An 18,727-nucleotide genomic window follows, 5' to 3' on the forward strand; every position below is an offset into this window, starting at 1 on the left:
CACTACTTTTAAAATATAAACTCTCAAATCACCTTTTCATTGTCAACTATAATTATATATATTTTATGGACATTTTATTTTTTGTTTTATAATAACTTTTAATTTATATTTATTCTTTGCATTATATCCTTTATAATTTCACAGTTTCTTTTATAAACATCTCTTAAAACATTTTAACTAAATTAAATATATAGGAAAATCACCATATAACCATATCTTATTCAATTAAATAATATACCAATAACAATTATATTTATATACGTGAGCAAAAGCTTAGTTGATTCCTTGGACTAGCAAAATATAACATGATTGTTTGAAACCAATAATTTCCATTGAATAAAAATAATGACCAAAAAAAGATCAAAGAGTAAACGCTAATAATTTCCGTTAATTTTTTTTTTCTTCATTAAAATGCTACAGCTCAATCCCAACTATCTTTCCAAAAACTGAGAAAACTGGCTAAGAGGCCAAACAGAAGTAGTAACCCGAAATGGTATTATTTCCATTGGTTATTTTACGAAGCCTGCAATACCCGGCAACGGTATTCTCCCAATGCCCAAATGGGAAAAATATCCCTGTAAGCTGCATAAGTGATCATACAATTCTTGTTGAAAACTCCCATGATTTCCTGGCAAAGAATAAACAAAAGAGAAGAGATTAAGTAAATAAATAGCATTAGAGATCACGGGTAAACTAGGATAAACGATAATGTAAAATTGATACTATCTTAATATGTGTAAACAAACGCCTCATAATTTACTTATTTCAATTAAACCCTAAATTCCTATTTTTAGAACAAATGAAATACAAATTAATATGTATGCTATATACTATTGACCATGCACAAAGTTAAATTATTTAATCTTTTTCATTTTAGCAAACTTTGTTTATTAATTTTGACCTTTTTCTAATTAACAAGATTTTATAATTTTAAAATGCCTAATTACCAATTTAATTTCATACTCCATCGTCTTTTTTTTTTTTTAGGCCCTCACTTTTAATTTTGATAAGTTCAGTACCTAAGCTCATTGAATGGTGGCAATTCTATCCTCCAATCAATTATGGTCATGTGAGGATGGATTTTTCTTACTCGACTTCTTTCTTGCATAGGTGACAACCAGCGTAAAAATTTCGTCACACCCTATGATATGGATTCAAATGATATAAACGTTGGGGCGTCCTCTACTAACGACGCGCTACATCGGAGCCCGGGTGTAGTGATAAATATGCAAGGGTGTAGGGCGTTCACCGAAAGCGACGCGCCATGCCGGCGCCCGGGTGTGGTGTTAAGTGAGCAAGGGTTCCCACATCATGGACGGGTGTGGGTAAAGAAGTTAGTCCATAGGACAGATAGTAGAACAAATAGTGGAACAGAACACAAGATAGATATAGAAAACAATAGAAGATATCATAGAAGGAGACCAATTAGGAAGGAGCAGGATAGGAGGAGGATCAGGGTTGGTACTTGGAATGTTGGATCACTTACAGGAAAATTAATGGAGCTTGTGGATACCTTGGAAAGGAGAAGGGTGAATATTGCTTGCATTCAGGAGACTAAATGGGTAGGAGAGAAAAGTAAGGAAGTGGGTAATTCAGGGTACAAACTGTGGTTTACCGGAAAGGAGAGAAATAAGAACGGAGTGGGTATAATCATAGACAGAACATTGAAAGACGCAGTAGTAGCTGTGAAAAGAGTAGGAGATAGAATTATACTAGTAAAGCTAGTACTAGAAGGAGAAACAATAAATATAGTTAGTGCTTATGCCCCACAAATAGGACTAGACAGTGAGAGTAAACAAAGGTTTTGGGAAGATATGGATGATTTAATGCAAAGCATACCGAATGAAGAGAATGTTTTCATTGGTGGAGATTTGAATGGACATGTAGGAAGTGATAGGCAAGGTTATGAGAATGTTCATGGAGGTTTTGGTTTTGGCAGTCGAAATGAGGAGGGAAAAAGCATCCTGGATTTTGCTATGGCATACGACCTAATACTAGCAAATACCTACTTTATAAAAAGAGAGTCACATTTAGTGACTTTCAAAAGTGGGCAACATAGAAGCCAAATCGACTTCCTCTTAACCAGGAAGACAAATAGAGCTCTATGCAAGGATTGCAAGGTCATTCCAGGAGAGGCTTTAACAAGTCAACATAGGTTGGTGGTCTTGGATGTCAAGTTTAGGAACAATTCAAGTAAGGTTAGAAGAAATAGTGTAGCTCGAACAAAGTGGTGGGAGTTCAAAGGAGTAAAGCAAGTGAAGTTCAAAAATGAGCTTCTCGAGTCCGAAGTATGGAAGCTAGATATGGAGGCCAATGATATGTGGATACAGATGGCATCAAAGATTAGAGAAGTAGCTAGAAAAGTACTTGGAGAGTCTAAAGGACATGGACCACCCTCAAAAGAGAGATGGTGGTGGAATGAGGAAGTACAAAAGGCGGTGAAGAGAAAAAGGGAATGGTATAAGAAATTACCTAAATGTGATAATAATGAGGCATATGAACAGTACAAGATAGCAAAGAAAGAGGCAAAAAAGGCAGTTAGTCAAGCAAGAGCACAGGCCTTTGAAAAGTTATATGAGAAACTTGGAACTAAAGAAGGGGAGAAAGATATTTATAGATTAGCAAGGAGTAGAGAAAGGAAATGTCAAGATCTCAATCAAGTTAGGTGCATTAAGGATAAAGAAGGAAAAGTGTTGGTGAAAGATGTGGACATTAAAGAAAGATGGAGAAATTATTTTAATGATCTCTTTAATAATAGTCAAAATGGTAATAGCGTGAATATAGATTATAGAACAATAGAAAAGAATGTAAATTATACTAGAAGGATTCGATCTTTAGAAGTAAAGGAAGCACTTAAGAGAATGAAAGTGGGTAAAGCCTGTGGACCCGATGAAATACCAATTGAAGTGTGGAAGTATTTGGGAGATATGGGAGTGGCATGGTTAACTAAATTATTTAATAAGATTCTAAACTCAAAGAAAATGCCCGATGAATGGAGGAAGAGTATTTTAGTACCTATTTTTAAAAATAAGGAGACATCTGAGTTGCTCAAACTATAGGGAATTAAACTCATGAGCCATACTATGAAGTTGTGGGAGAGAGTTGTGGAGCATCGACTACGTCATGATACTTCTATCTCTCTTAATCAATTTGGTTTCATGCCCATTGTTCAACTATGGAAGCGATCTTTCTCATTAGAAGCTTGATGGAGAAATATAGAGATGAAGAAAGATCTACACATGGTTTTATTGATTTGGAGAAGGCTTATGATAGTGTTCCAAGAGAGATCTTATGGAATGTGTTAGAACAAAAGAGGGTATCTATTAGGTACATACAAGTATTGAAAGATATGTATGAAGGAGCAACTACTATTGTGCGCACAGTGGGAGGGGACACAAGTGATTTTCCGATCTCAATTGGATTACACCAAGGATCAGCCATAATCCCTTACCTGTTTACATTAGTTCTAGATGAACTGACGAAACATATACAAGAGAGTATTCCTTGGTGCATGATGATTGCGGATGATATTGTTCTGATAGATGAGACACGAGAAGGAATCAATAGGAAGCTAGAACTTTGGAGAAGTACTCTAGAGTCAAAGGGTTTTAAGTTAAGTAGAACGAAGACAGAATACATGCATTGCAAGTTCAGTGAAGGCCAAACTGGTGGTAGGGAAGGAGTTAGTTTGAATGGGGTGTCTTGTCCCAAAGTAATCACTTTAAATATCTAGGCTCAGTCCTTCAAGTAGATGGGGGATGTGAGGAGGATGTTAGTCATAGGATTAAAGCCGGATGGTTGAAGTGGAGACGTGCCACGGGAGTTTTATGTGATCGTAAGATTCCCAATAAATTAAAAGGAAAATTTTAACGTACAGCCATACGACCGGCTATGTTATATGGTAGTGAGTGTTGGGCACTGAAAGAGTCGTATGCATCTAAGATAAGAGTTGCAGAGATGAGAATGTTAAGGTGGATGAGTGGCCATACTAGACTAGATAAAGTCCGTAATGAGAGTATCAGAGAAAAGGTAGGAGTGGTGCCAATTGAAGATAAGTTGAGAGAAGGGAGATTGAGGTGGTTTGGTCATGTGAAGCGTAGACATACGGAGGCTCCAGTTAGACAAGTAGAGCACATTAGGTTAGAGGATAAAAAGAAAAAAAGGGGTAGACCTAAATTAACTTGGAGGAGAGTAGTACAACATGACTTAGAAGCATTACACATTTCTGAGGATTTAACCCAAAATCGTTCAGAGTGGAAAAAGCGAATCCATATAGCCGACCCCAAATTTTTGGGATAAAGGCTTAGTTGAGTTGAGTTGAGTTGACTTCTTTCTTGCATAAAACATAATATTAAAAAGTTGACTAGGATCAAAATCTTGAGAAGCTGACTCGTAACAAATCAATGGTATCAAAATTTCCATCACTAGCCCAAGTAGCAACACAAATCAAACCAAACACATCAAATATCGCAAAGTTACCTGCTGCGGAAAATCTCCATTTTCCATCTGAGCATTTATTAAATATCTTGCCGCACGGTGCAACGGTGTTGGATCTCTCTCAGCCTGCTCAATATTCAAAAGTGTGTCAAAGAAAATTTTGTCTAAGCACAGAATAAGTTAAAATGAATCAAATTAAAAGTGTATTACCACAGTATACAAGTCCTATCTTTTAGGTCCTACCAATTGAAACATTCAAATTTTTATACAAATTCATCATGTGGACTATGACAAAGTAGTTGTGATTTATACTTATACAAAAGAGCAAAGCATATCTTTTCTAAACACTAGACAGTGCTAGACCATTTCCAATGAAGGAAAAGATCAGATGGACTACAACACCCAACCATACAAGTACATAGGTCTCAGCTCATACTATGCAATTCCACATCAAAATTGTAAAATTAGATATCTACCTGTCCAGCATCAATAAGACTCAACATAGCCCAAGCAGTGTTGACCACATGAGACTTGTTGCCTTCAAGATAGGAATAAACCTGAGAATGAAAAAACAGACAAATATTGGCATATAAAAATGCATACAAGGAGTATTGAACTCATAATAATATTTATCCTGTCCTGTGACATGAGTAAAAAGAAGAGGAAAAACAAGAACCAGAAAAAAAAAAAAAAAAGCACTAATATTTCTTTTAACTACACAGTTACATCCCACAATCTGGTCATTAACTAGCACATCAAACAATTCTCTAATGCACATTTTGATCCTCCCCTTGTCAAAATCAAACACTTTGATTGTTCTTGAGCTTCAACAAATCCAAAAATTTAGCCCTTTTATTTTCTTTTATCAAAATTACATCATTTTGGACTTACTTATATATACACAAGGAACTAAAGTGTTGGATTTCCTTTTTTTCTAAAATTCCAGAAACGAAGTGCTTGATTTTGAATGAGTCCAAGGGTTCCAAGCTAAGTACAAAAAGGATGTACACATCATTTTAGTAATGGAAGGGGAAGTGCGTGAAATAGGGTTAGGCCTCCCACACATTCCAAATTTCTAATGGGAATAGTGAGAATGAGGATCCCAATTATTGGATTAAGGAATGGAGGATGTCAATTACAGGATTAAAGCAGAATAGATAAAATGGAGAACTGTGACTATGGTAGTTAAATGTGTGCACCTAATTAGGTGCTAAAGCAACCCAAGGCACATGCTTAGTCTTATAGGGGTCCAGAAAATGTTATGTTAATAAAACATGATTACGACTGCATTTATTCCAGACACCAGGCATTTTGGGTGTGCGCCTCTTTTTTATTCCATTTCTTCCCTCAAAATATACATGCATTGTCCTTGATTATCATTATTCCCAGCTATTATTAGTAGGAAGGTGAATATCAAGCTATAACAAATTATATCAACAATGAAAAGAAAACTCCAACTCTATCAACAATAGCTTATTCTAGAATATCTTCCATTTTACAATCCAGCAGTCTCCACTACTGCTTAATTAAAATGTTTAAATACCCTCTACTCCTTTCTTAAATGGTACCTATCATGGTTCTGATTCACCATTGGAATACAGGTAAATTTGCTCTTTCCCTTGTTTACTCTCTTTTTTGTTTGATTTGTTATCTTCTTTTTTTTTTTTTTTTTTTTTTTGGGGGTGGTGTATCAGCAAAGTCTTTTTCTCCTTTATTTTCTCTATCAAAAAAAAAAAAAAAACTCCCACCTTCTTCCTTTGCTAAAAGGGACAAAGTTCAATTTTCTATATGCACGGTGGTGCAGACATTTTTGTACTAGTTACTTAGGCAATAAGGGTCTTGTAGCCTTGTGCTTTTGATAACAGACTGCGTCAAGAGTCTTTGTGATAAAATGCCAACCAAGTTGAAAGGGAACTTTTGATAGGCCATATTCTCGCCAAGTATGGTATTTGATGAGTATTAAGAAATAAAGAAACATAAAAAAAAAAAATGCCAGCTCAGATATGAGGATGCTGAGATTGGCGTGCAGGAATATAAAGACCAAAGTGGAAGTGGCATCCACTGAAAGAAGTTGAGAGAGGTGATTAAGATGGTGTGATCATGCAGGCATTCCCAGTGCTGAACCTATAAAATATAATTTGTTTGCAATGCTGCCTAAACTAACTTTGAGAGTTTTTTGGCCTTTTCCTTAATTTCCCAAATCTAGACACAAGGGACTGCTATGGATTATCTTCTCAAGTAATTTCATTATTTGTTATTAAAACATTCTATTGTGATTTTTATCAGAATTTGATAACTTTATTCTTCACTCTTACCCATTCTTTTCTTTGGATTTCATCTTTTTCAATTTTAATATTCTATAAGGTCGTTTTTTTCCACTAGCTATGAGAATCTATTTGGCATTCTCAAAGCAACCACACAGTTCAATATTCTTTACCAGCTGTTGCTTAGAAAATATATCACACAATGATATCATACCTTTTGTTGACATGAAAGATAACTCTCTCCCCAGCAACCAGAAGGGCACTGTTTAGAAAGAAGAAAATCACAAGCTTTACGGATACTAGAGCAATTATTTAAGTTCTTTCCAGCAGCCACCAACCCTTTTATGCCAAACCATGTACCATAGGTGAAGCAAACACCCCATGAGCCATACCTGTTCAATTTCACATTTAAAGAAATAATCGAATAACGAACAAAATTTTCAATTGAAGCAATTGAAATCATACATCTAAGGTACTTTAAAAAAGATCACATTGGCAAATCCCGATAACCATTACACAGAAAATGGGAATGCAGATAAAGAGTTTATGGAATTGATGAATAGGTCATCCAAATGATATTTATTTATTGAGGGAAGAGGAGCAAACCATGAGCCATCCTCCGCCTGTATTTTTTCTAGGAACTCAGTTGCCTTTTTGATACAACTTTCTATTTCCTCTCGCCGATGTTCAGGATGTAGTTTATTAAATGATGTCAGAGCTTGAATTGCAGCAGAAGTACATTCAACATAACTACAGAGATGTTTTAAGTTCATGTTAAATGTAACAATAAAAGAGACAAAAGCATACACTGCTTGATTAACTGAATATGCATATAACTTACGGGTAATCAATGACAATGTCACCAAAAGTTTCAGCAGGGTTGATCAACTGAAATGGCAAAGTGGAGGAAGGCAAAAGTTATTAAATGAGACAACCAAATTGCAAAGATATAAAACAGAGGAATATATTCATTGCTGCTTCTATATTCTTCAAACAAAACCTACATAAACAAATGAATGTTTCTTAAATATAATATGAGAAGTATCATATCAATAAGGGGTGAAAGATATCTAAAAATTAGCAATGATAAGGGACAAGAAATGCCAAGACATAAATCAAATCAGGTGTATAAATGATGATGAAGGCAAGGTTTTGGTAAAAGAAGAGGAAATTAAAGAAAGCTGGGGAAACTACTTATATAGTCTCTTAATGGTAGCCAAATAGGCAGCTTTGGAGATCATAGTATTCTAGTGAAGAAAAGAAGGTTAACTACACTTGGAGAATTTGAACCTCAGAAGTATGGATGCTTTAAAGAAGAAAAAGATGGGTAAATATGCCAGTCAGATGGCATCCCTATTAAGTTTGGAAGTGTCTTACGCAAGTAGAAGCTGTGTGCTAACTAAATTGTTTTATAAGATTTATCAAAGGGAAAAGCCCAATAAGTAGTTCAGAGCACCTTTGTCCCTTTATTTAATAATACAGAAGATATATAAAGTTACTCAAACTATAAAGGTATCAAGCTTGTGAGTCACAGAATGAAGCTTCACAAGAGTAATGGAACATAGATTATGATGAAATGCAACTAGCTGTCTACCTCTAATAACCAGTTTTGTTTTAAGATCAAATAAGGAAGTAATTTTTCTAGTAAGAGATTGATGGAGAAGTTTGAGAAAAAATAAAAAAGAAAGATGCCGTATGGTTTTTATCAATCTAGAGAGAGTTTATGAAAAAGTTTTCTTATAGGTGTTCTCTGATCGCATTTGGAATACATTAGACACATAAAGGTCTTGAAAGATACATAACAAGGGGCAATCACTAGTATTTGAACAGTTGGAGGTGACATAAGATTTCCCTAAATGAGTTGGACTGCGGGATGGCCTAGAGCCCTTACCTCTTTGCTTGGTTATGGACAACCTGGATTGGAGTTAAAAGGGAAGCCATGGACAAGCACCCTAGAGACTAAAGGCTTCGAGTAGAACTAAACAGAGTATAAGCATTGCAATTTAGCAATTGACGAGGTTATATAAGCATTGCAATTTAGCAATTGACGAGGTTATGTTAGCTTAGCTAGTGTCAAGGTCGCACAAAACACATTCCAAATATTTAGGATCTATCAAACAAAGAGATGAGGGAAGCAAGTAGGATGTAAACCACAAGATTAAAGTAGGATGGATGAATTTGCCAAGTGTGATAATGAGTCTACTGTGATTGCAAAATACTAGCTAAGTTGAAGAATAAGTTGATGACTGCAATTCAACCAGCTATGATGTGTGGCTACTGGCTACTGTAAGGGGAAAAAACAACAGAATACAAGATTAGAGTTCTAAGAAGAATTTGTGACCACAATGAAGATAAATCTTTAGTTTATTGAACATTAGAAGAATTTACGCTATTAAAATTTGACATTTAAACAATGAATATAGCTAGATATTAGCCTCAGATTATGGAATATCGTGAAACTTTAGCGATGATAGGTAATTTGTCTCAATACTCAAAACAAAAGATAATGGCAATAAAAATATTCTGCTAAGCAATAAAATCACAGAAAAAATAAAAGTATAAAAATTTTGGGTTTGTCCCATATAGAAGATCCCTCCCTTTCTGTATCTATTAAGAACCCCTCCTCTCATGTTCCTTTTCATGCAAATGGCCCACCCTCCCTATCTTTAAGCATATAACACCATATTCATATTGTGGTCTTTCAACCTTTGCCTTGACTGTTTGATTAACTAAGGTCTAAGTGGAATTTAACCAAGCTGAGCTCAAAAGACGCAACTTGATGCTTAGTCAAGCTAGAGCCAAGTTCAAGCTAGTTAAGAAGTAACCAAGCATAGCTAGATAGTAAATACTTTAGAGAACATGGTTTTATTGAATCCACGCCTCAAACAATTTCTTTAAAATGCAAAATTAAAATAACAAATTAAGTAAATTACAATTAACACAAGAAACATTTGATAAACATTACCTCCAACCACCTGTAAGATCTTGTGAGCTCATATGTGGCAAAGCCGCCATCACCATTCTGCAAAGTGTAGGAAAACAATCCATGAATCGGGCAATTTATCTATCCCTTGAAAATGCTAATGTAAAGATATGGCAGGAAAACAGAGAACATTCATGAATAATTAGTTTCTGAAGATTTCCACAATGTGATGTACTGCCTTTAAAAAGTCAGACTACAATGATCTCCACATATTTAAAATTGCTCTCTTTTTTTCATCCCTGTATGTGTTTGCAATCAGATTTGTGAACATCATTAGAAACATAATTTGCATGGGATAAGAGCATGGATGAACATTGATTATTAAATAGAATGCGAAAAAGAAAGAGATCTTATTTTGTCCATTAGAAAATTTTAGTAGATGAGCAAAAATAACTGAATTATCATTCTAATGTACTTCTCAAATGACGATGAGAAAGAATCAAGTGTTATGACAGCATTATAGTCAACATATTATAGATAGCACTAAAAACTCACCATAATTTTTCTAGAAGGATATTAGAAAAACTCGCCAGATGTATCAAATTTGAATGGTAGAGAAAACAAAGGGAAAAATGTTTAATAAATATAGCCAATGCAATAAGCCCTCCATAAGCAATGACACAAAGTGTTCCAAGCAAGAGTAATACTAATAGACCTATACTTATTTGCGGCAAGTATTTGACTATGGATGTTAGTTTTGGTTTTTGGTGACTAATTGTCAACATTAAAGCATACTTGCTTTGTTACTTGATATCTTAAAACAGAAAAATCAATTGCTACAATGAGTAAAAACCACTTGTTTCATCAACCTGTTTTCCAAAAGTACAAATTTTCAATTAATAAGTACAAAATGACTTAGACCATTTTGACAAGCTAGAGCCCAATGACTCAAGCCCACTAGCAGAGCCCACTTCCACAGTCCACCATGAATTTCAAAATTTCTTAAATTAGAATATCTATAATATCTAATGATCAACCTGCAAAAATGTTTGAACACAGAATCTGTATGTTGCCACTTATTAACCCAAAACATTGATAACAGAGGAACTTCTATTAGCAAAATAATATGGTTTGTCAGGTTCAGGAATCAGAATAGCAGAGCATAAATTACCTGCAATGACAGAACAATATTCACTGCATCATATAAACGGTTTGCATCTAATGCTTCCCCAACAATCTCTGAGGGAATTTTTGATAGCAAGAGAACGGCCTGGAAAACATAATCTTTGTTAGTTATGAGAAACAAATTAAGTGAAAGGAGATATACTAATATCTTGAACCATTACTTTTAATCCCTCTGCAGTGCAGTCTGAGATGGGCCATCCATGATCTGCAGTTGAAAAAGGCCATGCACCTTTTGAAATGTGACGATACCAAAGTTTAAGATCTCCGGAACAATTTTCCATAACCTTCAAACAAAGAAAATGGATCAATAGAGATCAATGTTACAAGAGTTAAATGGCTATATATATCATTTAATCTTCAACAAATATGAAGACTTAAGAAGGGAAAAAACACCTGCGATTTTTTAATGTATGTATGTGCTTTTCTTAAAGTTGGACCATATTCCTCAACAAGATTTGTTGACAAAATTGCTTGAACTGCAAAAGATGTGTCCCACAATTGACTTCCATTATAACCCTGCAACATATTTATTCTCTTATAGAAGATAATTTTGATACCAAAGTTCAGAATAAAGCTGAACAAACAAATTAACAATAAGGACTTATAAAATCTCATTTTGCAATATCATAACAACTACAGATCTCAGTTGGTGTTACATATTACATATAGAAAAAGCCACCATACTAGTTGCATGAATACATATGAAGCAAAACTGTATCAGTGATTAAATTCTCTTTCAGTGTTCCTAGAAACCTTGCCAATGTCCCACACAAAGTGTTTATGCAGCAAACTATTTATCAGTTGGAGGTAGGTAGATATATGAGACCTGCATTTTCATTCCATCTTCAGCGATCCAGAGGTAATCATATATTCTCGGAAGATGTAGCTTGAAAGCTTCTGAATTTGGGTCCTCCACCCAACAGCAGAGCATATTTAACACCTGTATACAAAATGATGATAAAACAAAAAAAAAAAAAAAGTAAGAAGAAGAAGAAGAAGAAGAAGAAGAAGGAACACATTATTGCACATTCATGGGACAATGATAAGGATGAAAGAAAAAGAACTGACAAATAATCCAGAAGAGGCATCTAAGAAAGCATTAAAAGAATCAAATTGATTGGAACTTGGAACACATAGCAGGCCTTTCACTCTAAATGATCCATGGTTTCTCTATAATTAAGTGCAAGCAACTTTTTACAAAAATTTAGCAATGTTGAAACACCTGAAAATCCACACCTTGTTCACTGGTCCTATGCATATGTAACGAGTGTTTTCATCTTCATAGTGTATGTGCTCAATTGCAACATGAAGGGCCTTTTCTCTCAACCTTTTTCCAGGCCAACGCAGTAAAATAGGTTCAACAAACTTATCAAGAAGTGCCCAAAGTACATCTTGCACCAAGGGATGTGGGTAGTACAAATCTTCCTGCAAAATATATATATATATATATATATATATATATATATATAAGAGAGACAGAGAGAGTAATAAGTTTTAGGAAAACATTGAAAGGTTGCCAAAACAGAAATAGAATCCAGTACTTCAGGAGTGTAGCATTTCTCTTACATGACACTACAAGTTCTTGAACCCACATCAAAGTGAAACCAAATTTTTATGCTTAATTCAGAATAATCAAGTATATCACTTTTCTGATTGGCAACTGTCTTTATGATTTTCTTATTTGGATTGGGAAAAGGAAACTAGATAAGAAAGAGCACACATCTAGAATATAAGATATTCCCCAAGCATGAACATATAAAACACAACAGAGCTAAGAAAGAACAATAAACTAGTAAATCAATTGCCTTCCAATCATTTTCCATAACACCCAAACACACTCTTTTGAAAGCTCCAAATGCTTAATCCCGCAAATAAGTTGAGAAGGCAACTTTATCTCATAAAAGATTAAAAGACAAAATCTTCCTAATCTACGAGCTCCACATCACAGTAGAGCAAGCACAACTCCACAAAAAAAAAAAGTTTTCCACCCTATCTTGTGAATCAAGAATCAAATGGAATTAAACTATAGGATTTGGCACAAATTTTCAAAGCCAATTAATAATGGTATATATCCATGTAAAATAAATGTAACATGTAGAATAATAAATAAATATACCTTTCATAGTCCACAGTGGTCCATTAAGCTAATATAATAAATTAGAACAATAGTTATCAAAGGCGCAAGGCGCACCAAAGGGTCCTGGAGCCTAGGCGCAAGGACCAAGGTGCGCGCCTGAGTGAGACAAGATTAAAAAGACAAGATAAATATATATATATATATATATATATCAAAAATCAAGTAAATGTGAATAATCTATCAAATTTCAACAACATAAATTATTTTAGTTTATCTACTTTCATGGTTATAGAATTATACTAGCATAATAAAATTTTATCACAAATAATATACATTTAATTGCAATTAATCTTTAACATATTTAAACAATATGGCAGTGAGAAAATAGTTAAAGACACAAACCATACACTTATTTCATGTTAATTTCTTCCATTATAAATTCCCCAAATTATAATTAGCAAAATTGAATGTTTTGCCATTTTAATGGCTACTCGATTCAATGGCAACAACAAGAAACTTTCTGCTACTAAAACAAAAACAATTGAAAATCCCTAAAAGTCATAATCACACAAAATAATAACAGCTTGTGTCTTATTCTATAACATTCAAAATTACAAAAAAAAAAAAAAAAAAAAACAAACAAACGCAGCATGTAAGAGTGTAGGACTTGCTCAACAGTTTTAGTGTTGGCAATAAAAAAAAAGCAGCAGCCAGCAAGAATTCAGAACAAGAAAGCATAAAAGAGAAAATAAACCCCAAATGGTTGAGGGAGAGAGAATAGCAAGAAGAATGAAGGAAATAATAATAATAATAATAATAATAATAATAAAAATAAATAGTTGGATCTGAAGATTACAGAAGCCGAGAACAAGACAGTAGAGGCCCAAGTCAAATTATCATCATCATTATCTTCTTCTCAATCTTTGTTGTGGCGTGACTAGTCTTACAAAGCAATGAAAGGGCAAAAAATTGCCCCTGCCTTTTAATTTGTGCTCTCGATTGGCCTCACTCAGGCGAGCCTAGGAGCACTGGAGTGAGTTGCCCACCTCTAAGCGTTTGAGGTGCCACCCAGCATGCCCAATCGAGGGAACAAATTAAAAAGGGGCAATTATTTTTTTTTTTACCCTTTCATCGTATCGCAATACTAGTCAAACTGCAGCAAAGACTAAGAAGAAGAAAAATAAGATGATGATGATCTAAACTAGGCCTCTATTGCTCCTAGGATTATAATTGCTCCTCTCTCCCCCACCCATTTGGGTTTTCTTTTCTCTTTTTGCTTTTCCTTCCTGAATTCATGTTAGCAAGCTACTTTCTTTTTTGCCACCGACACTGAAATTGTTGTTCTAATCTTGCACTCTTGCATGCTGTTTTTTTTTTTCTTATATTTTTTTATGTTAAGAATTATGGACAATCAGTTATTATTTCGTGTGATTAAGGCTTTTAGGGATTTTGAATTTTTTTTCTTGTGGTAGAAAATTTCTTGTTGCTGCCATTGAATTATGTAGCAATCAAAATTGCAGAATGTTCGACTCTGCTAATTATGATTTGGGGAATTTATAATGGAAGAAATTAAAATGAAATGAAATAAGTGTATAGTTTGTCTCTTTAATTACTTTCTCACTACCACATTGTTTAAAGATATTAAAGATAAATAACAATTAAATGTATATGATTTGAGATAAAATTTTATCATGCCAATAAAATTCTATAACCATCAAGCAAACAAACTAAAATAATTACCTTATGTTATTTGAATTATGATAAATTATTCACATTTATTTTTTTTTGATGATTTTTTTTTTAATTTTTGCACCTTGCTTCACTTAGGTGTGCCGTGCACACCTTGCATTGCACCTATACTCCAGGACCTCTTGGCGCCCCTTGCACTTTTGTTAACTTAATAGGCTAAAAACCAATATGTATTTGGAAGTATTTAAAACCCTATGACAAACCATGGACACCCCTAATCACATGTACAATGAAAGGAGTTTCAATTATTTGATTTATATTTACTGGTTATATTTTAGCATTTGATAATTTACAATGCCAGCATTGCCCTTATCACATTATTTGTGTTTCAAAAAGTCTCACCTATTTCACCTGCTTGCTGCAACAATTATCTTGACATCCTTAGTGTTGTCTTATATACATGTTAGATGCATAGCAGAGGATTGTAAAAGGGGCAAAATAAGAATATGTCCACACTCAACTTGTGCTGTGATAGGATTAAGACACAAAATTACCAACCTTTGCACATTGGTTGCGTGCTTGATTCCAATCTATTTCATGATATGGGACAGTAAATATCTCCTTTCTCAAAGATAAAACTGTTGGTGTGATTGGGCCAACAAACCTCTTCCCATATAAATATGACATTGGCAAATAGACCATCCGACAGTGACACCACATCCTCCCTGTAGATAGGAAAAAATATCATTCCAACTTCCACAAGGACAACTGTGAGAAATTTTGCCCAATTTTTACAATTGAGCATATTCAAATGAAGTCCTCTGAAAAAATCTAGAAAAATAGTCATATACCACATGAGTGAAGATCATATTAGCCAAGAAACATTTGACTCAAATCAACACAAGAAAATAATGCATGTTTCTAAAAATTACTTGACAAAACCAGCCAATACAATATGCAAACAAAACAAGTCTAATTGCAAATGCAATTTCTCCGTCATTATTCCCTTTTCTGTTGCAAAAGGGACTGTCATGTTTAGGCTAGGCTCTAATTTCTATGAAAATAAGCACATCAAAAATTCAAAATCATAATTAGCCTAACAAAGTTTCATACCAACTGAAAATTACATGGTGGAAATATTTCAGCTTTTCTTCTTAAATAAAAGAGGATTTTATTAATGAAGAAAGAAGATAAAAAAAAATAAAATAAAATAAAATAAATTGGCATGTTGGATCCATGGCTCATATTTGTTAAAGAAAAAAATATTGTTCACTAAAGGACCCTGGTAAAAGGAGGTTCAGCGAGGAGGGGCAGTACAATAATCAAAGGCAGTTCTATTATTTGGGGGCTTATTTTATAATTTTGAGTTTTCCTATAAGGAGCAACTCTAGAGTCTCTATAAATAGGGTTTTATCATTCTCCTTTTAATAGTAGAGAAAGCATGTGACTATCCATAGAGGTAGGCACACTTGCCGAGCCATTCATGTATATTTGTGTTATTCTGGGTTTGCATTAACATTTTAGAGCACCATTTAATAGTTCTTGAGTTTCTTTGAAGCCTCATCTCTCCATTTCTCTTTTTTTTTTTTTCTCATTCTGTCAACACTTTTACTTGAATTGCTCTTCCAGAATTTGAGGCTTTTTGATCTTGCGTCAGAATTTAAAAACTGATATTGCACAAATTAGCATCTTGTAGGGAGTAGTGCTAAGCTTAATAGCTTATACATTCTCACGCACCAGAAAATTTGTAGATACATACATTTTGTGAAAAAAAAAAAATAAATAAAAGCATCACTCAGAACACTTTTTGTGAAAAAAAAAAAATAAATAAAAGCATCACTCAGAACACATGCACAAGGACAAGAACCTGGATGGAAGGGGAGAATATACGGAAGAAGCCATATTTCAGGGGGCAGGGGATTATTGCCAGACCACTCAAATGCTCCCAGTACCTGTTCCCATTAAGCAAAGAATTACACAAAAATCCAATAATATGAAATCACTTCTCAAACCAAGAAGATTTGGTTTTAAAGACAGAACTGAAAGCCACATTTTTCCCCATGATGTTATTGCAGCAGCACCACCATGGTCCAGAATCCAACTACGTCCTCTCTCCATGGCCCCTTCCCCATCATTAACCCCTTCGCCAAGCAACCTTAGAGTGACATAGCACAGGACACTACCAAACATGGTGCTCGGCCCCTCGATGTGTAAGCCCCATCCACCATCTCTGTTCTGCAATTATATCACCACATTAACAAAGCCTATGACACATGTATGATTAATAAGACAAAAGGTCAGTACAACTGTTGAAACACAAAAAGTAACGAAAACAGAACAGAACAGAAACAGAGAAAGAAAGAAAGGCACGCATGCCTGATGGTTGTACAGGTAGCGGCACATCTCCCGTTTATGTTCCTCAGATAAAACTGCATTCAGTGCTCCAGTGACAGAAAGAGTTATAACCTGGATCAGAATAACCATAAGAAACATCAAGAATTCCATTCTTTTCTCACAGGACAAAGTATACAAGGACAAAAACATTAGAACCAATAGTTTCCAACATACGCTTCCAAAACGAAAATGTAACTAAACCCATAGAAGAGAAGCACTTACCATCTGGAGAAAAAAAAAAAAAAAAAAAGAAAGAGAGAGAGAGAAAGAAAAAGAAGAGAGAGAGAAGAACTTACCAAGCCAGGCAAAAGAAACATAGGCCCCCCATAATCTCCAGGCCAATGTCCATCATGGGCCTGAATAGTGGAATAGAAATTCAAAGCCCTTCTCAAAGTGGTAGTCACTGCCTCCTCAGTAACACCTTCAGTGTCTTTCACTTTGACTTGAGGCAATACCTCAGCCAATGCATTTTCCTTGCCAAACTAAATTCAACAAATCAAGCACACTGACTTTAAAACTTTTCATTTTTGGCATTTGCTCCAACAGACCAACCAACTTTGAAAACAACTCCAGAGCTAAAGCTCATTGGTTTTAAAACATCAATTTTGTAAAATAACAAACATAGATAGCACGAATAGAACAGATCAGAAGAACCAATGAATTTAGGTTAGGTGATACTAGAGTGGTTTAAAGGCAGAGATTACGAGTTCAAAACCCAATGAAAGTACAGTGAATCAGAGAAAGCAGAGACCTGAATGCGCATGAGCAGATCTGAGCTATGCTTTTGGTGAAAGCGATTACTGGTGAAATTTTGACGAGCATTTTGGATCTCCAAAAGCTCCTCAGGAGAACCGAGATTGGGATCAAACTCCCATATTTGTCTTCCAACATGATTGTTGGTTGTTCTGAGCCAGGGATTACCTCCTTCGGCGATCTTCAGCTTCCACATTTCTGATATTTCACCTTAACCGAAATCAGCAGTTGGTGTTGGAATTTGAATGGCATTAACGGGATTTTGCATAGAAAAGAGCATGCAGAGATGAGATTTGATAATGATGAAATCACACGCAATTTACCTTGCTTGTTGATTTTGCGGAGATTTTGATGTGAGTGTGACCCTTTTCTGTTGAACACGGAAGAGCCAAAAAAGCAACAGCAGCGGCCTACTTCACTTCCCACTTCTCGCTTCTCTGTTCTGAGAGAGCGATAGCTTTATTATTATTTAATTCATTTATTTTATTTTAAGTGCAAATTACCTTTTATATGTGTTGTGTCAAAATTAACGGCCAATGGTTTATCTGCGTTTTAATTTTGTCAAATAAAGGGTCCTCCTGTCAAAGAATGTCGTTAGTGGAGAATGAAATGACCCTATTACCCTTGATTAAATTCATAATATTTTAATTAACTGATAAACCCAACGGCCTCTCTCCATGGCTTCTTCCCTGCAATGTCCTTGCTTCACTCCCATCTCAATCCCTATGTCCAATCAGCCTTCTCTTCTTTCTTCGGCACAAGTGGGCCACCATCATCCGCCTCCTCAACTACCAGACTGATAACACAATTAAGAACCACTGGACTCTAATGATGGAATCATCCACACCATGGAGTCATCGAGCACTGGTGATGGATTCAACCTCACTATTGGATCTTAATCTCCACCCATCTGATGCTGTGAGGTTTCCCTTTCAGCCTGTGATGTGAGCGGTATTTTTATAACACTAATGGTGAATCATCAACATGTGATTTGAACCAACATGA

At 34.9% G+C, this 18,727-nt stretch overlaps 1 protein-coding gene across 2 annotated transcripts; it reads right to left on the reverse strand.

Annotated features, from left to right (window-relative positions):
• Window positions 1-309: 309 nt before the first annotated feature.
• Window positions 310-18,207, reverse strand: LOC110639722 (cycloartenol synthase). Of its 2 annotated transcripts, none has more exons than XM_058138840.1 (19): window positions 18,046-18,207; window positions 17,721-17,920; window positions 17,266-17,451; window positions 16,952-17,041; window positions 16,616-16,810; window positions 16,443-16,527; window positions 15,134-15,300; window positions 12,046-12,234; window positions 11,636-11,749; window positions 11,203-11,325; window positions 10,971-11,093; window positions 10,796-10,894; window positions 9,667-9,723; window positions 7,543-7,589; window positions 7,308-7,451; window positions 6,916-7,093; window positions 4,914-4,994; window positions 4,480-4,563; window positions 310-628 (listed from the first exon to the last, which is right to left on the reverse strand). In XM_058138840.1, exons 2-19 carry the CDS (start codon window positions 17,916-17,918, stop codon window positions 515-517), a joined length of 2,274 nt encoding a protein of 757 aa, XP_057994823.1. In that variant the 5' UTR covers window positions 17,919-17,920; window positions 18,046-18,207; the 3' UTR covers window positions 310-514. The 2 variants fall into 2 exon arrangements, with proteins under 2 accessions (XP_057994823.1, XP_021646474.2); XM_021790782.2 differs by having other exon boundaries at window positions 17,721-17,932; window positions 18,046-18,201.
• Between the last annotated feature and the right edge of the window lie 520 nt (window positions 18,208-18,727).

This window comes from Hevea brasiliensis, chromosome 16, assembly GCF_030052815.1.
Source record: "Hevea brasiliensis isolate MT/VB/25A 57/8 chromosome 16, ASM3005281v1, whole genome shotgun sequence".
Taxonomy (NCBI): domain Eukaryota; kingdom Viridiplantae; phylum Streptophyta; class Magnoliopsida; order Malpighiales; family Euphorbiaceae; genus Hevea; species Hevea brasiliensis.